The sequence below is a fragment of the Podarcis muralis genome, chromosome 15, assembly GCF_964188315.1.
Source record: "Podarcis muralis chromosome 15, rPodMur119.hap1.1, whole genome shotgun sequence".
Lineage (NCBI taxonomy): Eukaryota > Metazoa > Chordata > Lepidosauria > Squamata > Lacertidae > Podarcis > Podarcis muralis.
Window position 1 is genome coordinate 45,005,518 of NC_135669.1, and position 12,189 is coordinate 45,017,706.

At 55.0% G+C, this 12,189-nt stretch overlaps 1 protein-coding gene across 5 annotated transcripts in view; it reads right to left on the reverse strand.

Moving 5' to 3' along the window:
- Nucleotides 1-12,189, reverse strand: part of SMG6 (SMG6 nonsense mediated mRNA decay factor) — a 95,645-nt gene that overhangs the window by 42,539 nt on the left and 40,917 nt on the right. For all 5 annotated transcript variants that reach the window (XM_028707981.2, XM_028707980.2, XM_028707979.2 and 2 more), the window contains exon 11: nucleotides 1,368-1,484. In XM_028707981.2, the coding sequence (XP_028563814.2) occupies nucleotides 1,368-1,484 (117 nt within the window). The remainder of the gene's footprint in view (nucleotides 1-1,367; nucleotides 1,485-12,189) is intronic.

Sequence of the window (12,189 nt, forward strand, 5' to 3'; positions counted from 1 at the left end):
CTGATCCAGCGCCAGGCTCTCTTCTGCTGGTCTCTGCCCTTCAGAGCTTCAGCCTGGCCTTGCTCCTTCCTCTCTCAACTTGCAGAAACCATCCCAAGGACAGTCTAAGGATGCTCTGGGTTTCCTTGATGCAGCTGTGACTGCAGCTGAAAGGGGAGGGGGAACGGCAGAAGGGCCCCACAAAGGACAGGGACAAAGGAACTGGGCTATCCACCAGGTGGGCAGAGGGCACCTGCTTTGTATGGAGATGGTCCCAGGTTCAGTCCCCAACTGCCCCTCCAGGCAGGGCTGGGAGAGGTCCCTGCCCCAAAGCCCCGGAGAGCTGCTGCCCATTAGAGAAGACAATATGGAGTCGGCTGGAGAAAGCCCCCTGGCGTAAGGGAGCTTCCCACGAGCATGGCCAGAAAACAGTTCCTAAATAGAGGCTGAGCGTCAACTCCAAATCCGGGCGCTAAGAGCTGCGAAATTCCACAGACAGCGTAAAATCAGGCACACGTGCTGCGTCTTTTCTTAGTTTCACCCAGTGGATTCTGCCTCAGCCGGTCGCAGGGAGAGGTAGAGCGCTGAAGCCTCTGCCCCGCCAATGAACAGCAATTCTCCTCCTCTCCACCATCTGCCTTCTGCCAGTCCATTAGGCTTCTTCACAGCCATATGGGTTGGGAACTTTTATATTTAAAAAAATGTAAATTTAAGGCTTCCCGGTGCCAAAATGGGGGGAAGAGGGTCCCTGCTAGTTGGTCCCCACCCTGAACACCAGGAGGAGGAAGAGGAGGATTGGGCAGGTCCCACTCTAGGAAGACTGCAAGCTGCCTTGGGTCCCTCTGATGCAGCGCTGTCTACTCTGACTGGCAGCAATGGCTCTCCAGGGCTTCAGAGAGGGAGTCTCTCCCCACCCTACCTGGAGATGCCTCTGGGGACTGAGGCTGAGACTGTCTGCATGCAAAGCAGGGTCTCCACCTGCTATGGTCCTTTCCTCCGAAAAGAAGTCGATTCAAGCCTCATGTTTCTAAATACAGGGACAGCTTAAATGGGAGCAGAGGAAGATGCCTTCTACCGAGTCACACTGTTGATCCACCTGGCCTAGTACTTCCTGCACTGACTGGCAGGGGCTCTCCTGGGTTCTGACAGGGAATCTTTCCCAGCTCGATGCTCTCCCAGGAGTGAACCTGGGGTCTCCTGCCCTCCCCCTGAGCTCTCCTGACCCTCCAAGGCAGATGCTGGGGAAGCCCTGTTCCATTAGCAAGAGTCCTGGGTTCCCTGAATCTAGCCTGATTTCCCGTGGGTCTCCTCAGAGGCGTGTTGAGGGAGGGAAACGAGGAAAAAGCAGCCCTCCTTGGCAAGGGAAATATATGCCTGCTTCTGCTCACCTGGGGAGACGTCCCGCAGCAGAGCAGTGCAGCGCTTGACCAGCATGGCGAACATGGAGAGCCCCAGGGCTGTGGCCTGCTCCTGGATCACCGAGCGACAGTCTTCAGAGAGGCACTCTGCAGGGAAGAGGGGAAACGAAAGGAAACACCGTCAGCGCCCTCCCATGATGAAACCTCGGACAAAACCCCACCAAAGCAGCAGCGACAGAAGTGCTTGTCCAGGGGGCAGTCTGGAAACCAAGCCTTATGAGGAACGGTTGAGGGAAGAGGGGATGTTGAGCATGGAGAAGAGGAGCTCGAGAGGAGAGATAAGAGTCACCTTCAAATATATCACATGCAGGAGGGAGCAAGGGGAGAGGGCACAAACCAATGGATCCAAATGACAAGGAAGGATATTCTGACCCAACATTAGGAAGAGCTGTTCAACAGTCGAACAGACCACCTCAGAAGGCGGCAAACTCTCTTTCCTTGGAGGTTTTTAAGCAGAGGTTGGATGGCCATCTGCCAGGGATGCTTAGTTGAGATTCCTGTGTTGCCAGGGGTTGGGTGAGATGACCCCTGGGTTCCCTTCCAACTCTACCATTCCGTGTTTCTATGAGCCTCACGCCTGACTGATCCACCAAGGGAGCCCTGGAGAGTTGGCGCCAGAAACACCACCATTGCCACCAAGCACGCTCTGGTTGCAGGGATGCAGAGCAATGATGTGGGCTAGGAGCGGGGTGGCATTGCCTGACCTGGACAGGAGGGCTCATCTGAGGCTCTCAAACATAAGGAGATCCTGCTGGATCAGGCCACAGGTCCAGCATCCTGAACGCAAAACCTGCAAGCTGGACCTGAGCCCAAGAGCCCTCTCCCCTCCTGCGGTTTCCAGCAACTAGCACCCAGAAGCACGGCTGTCTCTGACCGTGAAGGCCGAGCCGAGCCATTGTGGTTAATAGCTATCAATTTGTCGTCTTTTAAAGGACAACTGGTGACCACTGCTGCCCCCTCTCCTCCATGCACCTCTGCAAATCTGACAGAGGCCAGTCTGGGCTGCCATGGAGAGCCTGGTGCAAAGGCAGAGAGTCTTAATAGACTGACCCATCCCGCTTTGCCACCCAGGCCCTGGTGCGCCAGCGGGGAAGGGCGGCCACTCAGCCTGGCCCCTTCCCCTCGTGCCAAGAGGAGCTCTGCAGAGTGTCAGAGGGATAATTAGCGGCGCAGCCTGGCTCCGTCTCAAGTCACAGCTGCCGAGGCGGGAGGGGCAGCTCCTCTACTGCTGGACTTGACCAACGCAGATGCCAGGCAGCTTAGGCACTTCTGGAGGGAGGAGGGCAGGGAATCACTCCGCTCCGTCCCCCAGAAGCTGACAGAGGTGATGGGGGGAGGATGCCATGACTCTGAAGCCGTGAGTGGAGGGCAAGAGAGGCAGCCCAGCAGTATCTTTGGAGGTGTCCAAATGCACAGTGGAGCGATAGGCAACTTTACAAAAGGCGCAGCAGGCAGCGTGATCTGTCCTGTTTACGATACGATGTCTTTATTGTCATTGTCCCATACAGAACAATGAAATTGAAAAATCTACATAAGACATTCAAAAATCCCTAAAAACTCTGAAACCCCATTTTAAAATACAATATACTATAGAGACTCTTTATACTGCATTTAGAACCAGAATTGCATTTGGGTGGAAACTGTTTCTCAGGCGGCTAGTCCTGGTCTTTATAACCCTATACCTTCTTCCGGAAGGCAGAAGCTGAAGGAGATCATTTCAGGGGTGCGTACTATCCTGCGCTATCTCTGCAGCTTTCTTGTGGCACCTGACAGTTTGTCACTGAGAGCCAGGCAGGGCTCAGCTACGCAGGTCCTTAACGGCTGGAAACCCACGGAGTCTTCTAAGACCCACCAGGTTTTAGGCCGACCAGTCTCACTTCGCAGCAACAGGGTCTAGGCACTTGCTGCTTTCTCTCTCGCACTCGCTCTGAGGAAACTGAACTTGGGTGTTCAGATTCCACTGACCCTGCAGTTTTGTGCGGGAATCGCAGGACCCCCGCAGAGCGATGCAGGGGGGGGGGGGGCTTTGCTCTGAAGCTGCTGCTCAGCCCAGAAATCTCTTCTCCTTTGCTAAGCGATTCTAAAGGTGGCGCCTGAATTTCTCACGCCTACGAACTGAAGGGGCGGCCAGGGAAGCCAAGCTGGGTGGGTGGCTGCCATTTATTTCCCTTAGGCACTAAAGCTCACCAATAATATCCCAATAAAGTGAGGCGGGGGAACCAGACATTGCTTGCTCCCAACAGGCGGAGATGATGGGAGCTGTAGTCCGACAACAACCTCTTGTCCAGTGTTCTAAAGTGAGGCTCATTTGTAGCACAACTCTGAATATTTATTTATTTAAAAAGTAAAGGACCCCTGACAGTTAAGTCCAGTCGCGAACGACTCTGGGGTTGCGGCGCTCATCGCCCTTTACTGGCCAAGGGAGCCGACATTTTGTCCGCAGACAGTTTTTCCGGGTCATGTGGCCAGCATGACTAAGCCGCTTCTGGCGAAACCAGAGCAGCACATGGAAACGCCGTTTACCGTCCTACCGGAGCGGTACCTATTTATCTACTTGCACTTTGATGTGCTTTTGAACTGCTTGGTTGCCAGAAGCTGGGGCCAAATAATGGGAGATCACCCCGTTGCAGGGATTCGAACCACTAACCTTCCGATCAGCAAGCCCTAGGCTCAGTAGTTTAGACCACAGCGCCACCTGCGTCCCCTATTTATTTATTACTCTACATTTATATCCCACTTTCCCTCCACAGAGTTCAAGGTGGCTTCCATGGCTCCCCCCCCCCCATTTAATCCCCACAACAACCCCGCAAGGCAGGTTAGGCTGAGGGACAGGGACGGGAGCAAGGTCTCCCCGTGGGCTTCATGGCCAAGTGAGGCTTGGACCCCTGGTCTCCCCCAGGTCCTAGTCTGTTGCTCTAACTACTGCACAACTTTACACTTCCCCTCGCCTAGCACTGCAGGTCCCACTTGCCAGGCCTAGGGGGTTGCAGGGTCCAGAAGCAGCCTGAGATCAGCTGGGCAGAGGGGCAGCTGTGAGGACATTCTTCTAGCACCCATAGAGCTGGTCTCTCTGGGGTGCCAAGATGGCAAGAGGAGACAACCAGGTGACCCAAGAAGAGAGCCCAAGAAGGGGCAACAAATCAAAGGATAGTCCTTCTTCACGCAGAATGGAGTTAAATGGTGGAACTCGCTCTACCAGGAGGCAGTGACAGCCACCCACTTGGATGCTGATGATAACAGTAATAGTAATTGTAAGTAAGTAAGTAAGTAAGTAAATAAAAAAATAATAATACATCGCCCATCTGACTGGGTTTCCCCAGCCACTCTGTGCAGCTTCCAGCAGATATAAGAACACAACGAAACATCAAACATTAAAAGCCTTCCCTTTCCAGGGCTTCCTTCAGATGTCTTCCAAAGATTGTATAGTTACTTATCTCCTTGACACCTGATGGGGGGGCGTTCCACAGGGCGGGTGCCACTACCGAGAAGGCACTCTGTCTGGGTCCCTGTAGCTTCACTCCTCGCAGGTGACTTTTGAAAGAGGATTAAACAAATTCGGGGAGGAGAGGGCTATGGATGGCTACTAGCCATGCTAGCTGCACTCTGGCTCCACGGTCTGAAGCCACAGGAGCGAGGAGTGTTGCTCTTGGGCTCAAACCCTGCTTGCAGGTTTCCCATAGGCATCTGTTCAGCCGCCGGGAGAAGAGGAGGCTGGACTAGACGGGCCCCCTTTGGCCTGATCCAGCAGGCTCTCCTTACATTCTCAAGTGGCAGAGGGGGCCTTGTGGGCGCTCCTCTCCCAGGTTCGCCCCGGCCAGGCTGCTCTCCAGAGCACAGGGGATGCTCTGGCACTCACACGCCCGCCCTGGTGTCCGTCTACCTGGGAGCTGCCTCCTGCTTGGCTAGGAAGGCAGCTTTCGTTTCCCAGAGAACAAAATATTCGTGGAAAACATAAACCAACTGTCGTCAAAGTTGTCGAGGCTCAGGAAGCGGAGAGGGGCTGCCATGTGGCCGGATGTTATGCCTTTCCAATTAGCGCTATACATCTTTCAGCGGCGGGAGAGTGTCCCCTTTTTCTGTGCTGGGAAACCGAGAGCGCGGCCCTTGTTATTGTAACTGTCAAGGAGTGCTTAAAACAGATAATCTCCAGGAAAAGTGATAAACACCCAGCGCTCCCCGCCAGGGTGTGCTGGACACCATCGGCCAGGCCTGAAGGGCAGCGAGAGAGGAAGGAGGTGGCCATGGAGGAGGGAGCCAGAGGAAGAGCCTGGGAAGAAGAAGCAGGAGAAAGCAGAAATGCCACCGACAGTGCCAGCTTCCTCCTCAATGCCCGGATGGGAGCAGCAAAGCAAGACGAGGGAGCTACGTGAAGGCCACTGCCAGGTCAGGGGAGCCAGTGGAAGGAGCGAGAGCGGCAGCAGGGCTAATGCCAAGGCAGAAGGGGCCAAATGGCCCCAGATGGAGACAACTGCGCAGTTAACCTATGGAACTTGCTCCCACGGGAGGCAGGGAGGGCCACCAAGCGAAATGGCTTTAAAACAGGGTTGGACAAATCCACGGAGGACTACGAGGCACAATGGCTCTGTCCTGCTTATGGGGTTGCCTTGGGGCATCTCATTGGCCACCGTGAGAAGAGGATGCTGGACCAGATGAGCCACAGGCCTCATCCAGCAGGCTCTTCTTCGGTTCTTATCCACAGTCCAAAGAGGAGAGTTCCCAACGCAAGAGGCATCATCGTCATCTACCTGACGAAACACACAGGACGTGGGTGTTAAGAGAGACCCTGATTTCAGGCCAAGGGAGGCCAGTCTTGGTGGGCTGTGCAGGGTCCAGAATTGCACCAGACCATTTGCCAAGGCAGAAAAACCTTAACCTAGCAACAAAGAGGGGAGAGAGCTCTTTTGCTCGGATTCTGCTTTTGGGCTTCCCGGAAGAAGCATCCGCTTGGCCCCCTTAAAAAGAGGATGGTGGCCTAGATGGGCCACTGGCCAGGCTGAATGAGACACACCTTTCCAGATGTTACGCCAGAGAGCTTGGCCTTTGAGAGCAGAAGGCAGCAGCAGCACTCTGCTCCCCAAAGCCAAAAGTGGATGTGTCCGGATGGCCAGCCAGGCTGGGGAAGCCACCCCAGGAGGCAACCTCTTGATGTCTCATCGACTGACTCTGCAGCCGCCACCACCACCAGACCCCTCTCCACCAGCTGGCTGGCAGGAAGGCTGTGGGGCTGGCTCCCCCCCCCCCATCTCCCTCCCAGCTGACACCACCTGGAGGCGATCATCATTTGCCTCTTCCCTTATCACTGCCGCTCAGACACTCGCTGAGTTGTTGCCTTCTGAGTCACCCTCAGCCAGACAGTCCTGGCACCGCACCCTCCACCTCCCCCCTTCCCAGCCCCACGGCTGGCCTTCTTGCAGGAAGTGGGCAGTCAGAGAGGAGGCAAGCACCCAGGAGGGCCTGTGGATGCTTCTAAGCCCCCACTGGGATGCAGAGGGATGGGGCGGCGGGGGGGGGGGGGGAGGCTGGTATGTCAACCAGACAGGAATGCAAATCTCTGGGGTGGGATGTTGGGGGGTGGGGAGGAGGAAGAGTCCCAGCTGGGGGGCATTCCTCCAAAGCCCTAGCTTAATGTGTGCCTGACACATGGCTCCCTCCCACCTCCTCCCAAATGACAGTCTCCTGCCAGACTCAAGCAGCATGCGCACACGTTGGCTGGAGCCAGGAATACCCATTGAATGCAAAAGTCTTGTAGCCCCACTGTCCAAAGAGGGGAGGGAAAGAGGAGTGGAAAGGGAAATAGCGCCTGCATGGTGTGTGTGTGTGTGTGTGTGTGTGTGTGTGTGTACGCGCGTGTGTGCAAAAGCCTTCACCAAAGATTCCCAGTCCCACTAAGTTCACCTGGCTAAGTTACTCTTAGAGGGAGGAGGGAAGAGAGAGAGAAAGACAGGATCCTTGGAAGTTCAGCTGAGCCCCTTCTCAATCTATTAAGACTTGAATAGGTCTTCCAACTGGTGGGCCAGGGCCTGATTCGAGGTGGGCCACAACAGGAGCACCACCACCCAGCAAATATACAGGATAAGACCAATAAATGGGTCCCCAAATGCATGTCTGGGTGAGAAGTGGGTCCTGGGTCTGAAAAGGTTGAAGGTACCTGATCTATCAAGAGCAGAGGGGGTCTACTTATCATAGAATCATAGAGTTGGAAGAGACCACAAGGGCCATCGAGTCCAACCCCCTGCCAAGCAGGAGACACCATCAGAGCACTCCTGACATATGGTTGTCAAGCCTCTGCTTAAAGACCTCCAAAGACGGAGACTCCACCACACTCCTTGGCAGCAAATTCCACTGTCAAACAGCTCTTACTGTCAGGAAGTTCTTCCTAATGTTTAGGTGGAATCTTCTTTCTTGTAGTTTGGATCCATTGCTCCGTGTCCGCTTCTCTGGAGCAGCAGAAAACAACCTTTCTCCCTCCTCTATGTGACATCCTTTTATATATTTGAGCATGGCTATCATATCACCCCTTAACCTCCTCTTCTCCAGGCTAAACATGCCCAGCTCCCTTAGCCGTTCCTCATAAGGCATCGTTTCCAGGCCTTTGACCATTTTGGTTGCCCTCCTCTGGACACGTTCCAGTTTGTCAGTGTCCTTCTTAAACTGTGGTGCCCAGAACTGGACACAGTACTCCAGGTGAGGTCTGACCAGAGCAGAATACAGTGGCACTATTACTTCCCTTGATCTAGATGCTATACTCCTATTGATGCAGCCCAGAATTGCATTGGCTTTTTTAGCTGTCGCGTCACACTCTTGGCTCATGTCAAGTTTGTGGTCAACCAAGACTCCTAGATCCTTTTCACATGTACTGCTCTCAAGCCAGGTGTCACCCATCTTGTATTTGTGCCTCTCATTTTTTTGGCCTCATTTTTAAGAGCCTTCCTCGCCAGCCTGAATCACTGGCCTTAGAATAGAATGATAATAATATTATTATTATTAATACGTTGCACATCTGACTGGGTTGTCCCAGACACTCTGGGCAGCTCAGAAACAAAATATTAAAAACACAGAATGGATCCTGGTGGATCCACAGAATCTCCCCTCCTGTAACTTTCTAGTCCTTTGGGGCATCAGAGGACAAAAGCTCTTCTCTGTCTGGGCATCAGGAGATTGGGAAAAGGGCCACGGTTTTCTGCGCTGGATTTGCACAAACACCCCCCCCCCATGTCCTAGGACAGCATGGTTTCACGGACGGGGGGGGGGGGTGCAGGTGTGGCCTTTGAGAGCCTCCTTTGCAAATCACTCTTTCTTGGAGGGAGGGGGAGAGAAGGACAAGGTGAGGCCTGGTGGAAAGTGTGGAGCAAGGGGTGGGGGAGAGAGAACAGAGGGGCTCTCCCCATGGAAGCCATTAGATACTCAACACTTCATTTGTTTCTGCCCCCCCCAGCCCCCAGCCCCCAAGCCGGGGAGCATAGCTCTCTTTCGGCTCCAGGACGGGAGGCTCTCCTCTGACGTAACCAGGAAGCAGCTGCAGAATTAAGGAATCCCTCCTGACATCATAAAAAGGGTCGGTGGTTTACAGGGGAAAGTATAAAAATTAATGGCATATTCCCAGACGGGGCCGTGGGCCTGCGCGGGACTCGCACAGGAAGCCCGGCTGCAAGAGGGGCTTGCCCTGGCCAGGGTCCTGAACCCCACGTCCAACCCCTGGAGCCCCACACGCTCGTCCCCTTCGGCCTGGAGAGCCAATAGGAACAGGCGGCAGGAGGGAGCAGTGACTCTGAGGACGGCCTCTGGGTTTGGATCCATGGAAGACCAGACCCGCTTCCCCTCTGCGAGGTGACTGAGCAGCGCTACATCCTTGCACACACACACACACACCGGGGTCTTCAGCCTCGAGCTCGCGTCCCCCCTGAAAGCGGAAAAGGGCGCTGTAGTGGCTAAAATTAACTCGGCCCTTTTCCCGGAAGCTATTCGTGGAAAGCGGTTCTCCCATTTTTAGAACGTGTTATTCTCAGAAGTTTCCTGAAAAGGCCCCTAATGACCAACAGGCGGAGAAGCCATTTCCACAGGCCCCCACCATGGGGCAGAGCGGGTGCCTCCTATGGGGTGAGCAGGGAGGGCACGATGGCTTTGCAGTCCCCCACCCTTGCCTCTCCGGAGAGCCTCCCCACCTGGGGGACCCTGCAGGGACAGAAACACCCAGGAACCAGGAGCTCTCGGGGGCAACCCTCCAAGGCCCAGGGCGCAGCAGCGTAGCAAGCGCCTGCCGGGTCAGGCCGATAGTCCACCTGGCGCAGCCTCCTGTTCTCACAGTGGTCAACCAGATACTTCAGTGGGAAGCCTGCAAGCAGGACCAGAGCACTACAGCAATTCTCCAGTTGTTGTTCTCCACCATCTGGCATTCAGAGGTAGACTGTCCCTGGGCATGGAGGTTCTGCTAGCATGACACTTGTCCATAACCAGGCCAAAGAGGGCCCATCTAGTCTAGCATCCTGTTCTCGCAGTGGCCAACATGCGAGAACTCAGCGCACCAGCAACTCTCTCTACCTGCGATTCCCAGCAACTGCCATTCAGAGGCATTTGCCGTCTCCAATAGTAGAGACAGAACAGAGCCATACTGGTGTCTGTGCACACCTGCCGCTATTGACCCCACAAAACTGCTCTGGAGGGAATACAACCGCTGGGGTCTGGGGTAGGGTCTCCCATGGCAACATCCCTCACCAGGACTGGCAGAAACAGCAGATTCTGCCAAGCTGCAAAGAGCAGAGACCTCTGCTCCCCCAGGGCTGCACAACTCATAGAATTCTGCTGGAGATTTGGGGTCAGTGTTTTAGGGCCGTTTGGGGCCTCCTCCAAGGAGGTGCTATTTGGGGCCCTTGCCGCCTCGCCAGCTCAGAAGAGGAACCACACAGCTCCCGTATTTGAGCAAAGTGCGTCCACGTTTAACTGCAGGATGGCTAGAAGTGGGGTGGGGGGCAAGTTCCTGATGCGCAGCACCCACATTTCCAGGGGGAAAGCGCAGGGGCTTCCTCTGGCAGCCCAACTGCAGAGAAAGCTGCCGGCCTCTGCAGGCTTCTTGGGATCACCTGCAGCCAGAAGGGAGCACCCCTTCACCCGGCAGGAGGCTGAGACGCCATCGCTGGGTGGGAGAGGCCAGGCAGGATTCCCCCAGCCCTGCGCCAGAGGCTGTCTGGAGCCTGACAGCCGTGTGTGAATGTGCAGGAGGGAGACCCAGTTTCCGTGGAGACTCCTTTGTGTGTGGCTGGTGGGGTGGCGAGGAGGTAGAGGCGAGGGCCCAGGGAGAGGGGCAGCTCTGTCATCAAAGCCTGCAGGGCAAGGGCGGCCGCTGCCGCTCCTGTCCATCAGTCCTTCCTTCCTCACCCGCAAGCCCATCTGCCCTACCGGCAAGACTCTTCTGGCGACATGCCCTGCACCCTCCGCCTCTCCTGGACTCTGTGCCTATTTTAAACGGCGTTCGGAAGCCACCTTCGGCGATGCGAAGCAGCAAAACAGCTCAGTGCCAAAGACGGACATAAAAATACAGTGGGGCCTCGGGTTACAGACGCTTCATGTTACAGACTCCGCTAACCCAGAAATAGTACCTCGGGTTAAGAACTTTGCTTCAGGATGAGAACAGAAATCGTGCTCTGCGCGGCGGCAGCAGGAGGCCCCATTAGCTAAAGTGGTGCTTCAGGTTAAGAACAGTTTCAGGTTAAGAACGGACCTCCAGAATGAATTAAGTACTTAACCTGAGGTACCACTGTAGTCAAAACTGACAAAAGCTGCTACATCGACGTTCAAAGGAAGCCAGGAAGCTGTTCTAAATGGAGGTCAGCCACGGGAAGCAGCAACCCTGGGCTTCAAAGATGCCGCTGGGGACCTTCTGCATGCAAAGCAGGTGCCCCCCCCCAGCCCTCCCCCTAAAAATAAAGCAAGATCCTAGCCCTCATGGTTCTGGCTTAAGGGCCGATTTAAACAGGAAGCTGGTGGGAAAGGGCTGGATCTCAGAAAGTCCCAGCAGCATCTCCAGGGGGGGCTGGGAGAGCCTCCTGCCAGCCCAAACCCAGCGGGTCACAGCTGCCAGTCAGTGCAAGCAATACTAGGTAGATGACCCAATGGCCTGACTCGGTATACGGCAGCTTCCTATGGGAAGTGCCTCTGGGACTTCCTGTGTACACCGCATTGTCTATACCCGACGCAGACTCCGGACTACCTGGGGCGTGTGTGTAATTTTAATAGCCCCCCCTCCCAGCAGAAAGCCCTGCAGAGCAGACTCATCTCAGTGCAGATTTGCTCTTAAAAGCCCCACCCCAACGTGCTGATTTGCGGCAGAGTCTCTCTTGGGCCGGCCGCAGGGCCAGTAGCCGAAGGGGGACTCCTCTTCCTCTTCCTCTCCCCCCCCCCCCCCGGCTTTCCTTTCTGGGAGAGGAGAAGCTGCAGAGGGACTGGGAAAGGCCCAGCAAGCTGCCTGGGGTTGGCAGCTGCGTCTCCTAGCAGGTTTGGGGGGAGCCCGATTCCGAGCCGGGGGCTTGGGTTTCAACTCTGACCAGCCGCTCCGAGGCTCCTCTCTCTTTCTGGAGCACACGGCCGAATAAAACATTTTTTCATAAATTTAACGCCAGCATGTCTGTGTTTGGAAACTCTTGAAAATCCATGTTGTATGGTTTACTGCGCTGGAAAAGGTGCCAGCAAGAGTTTCAAAGGAAGGGAAGTGTATAACTGTTTCCTTTCAAAATGCTTTTTGTTTTTTTCCAATGGGATCCATTGAGGGAAAAGGGCTGGAACTAACTAAAACATTATT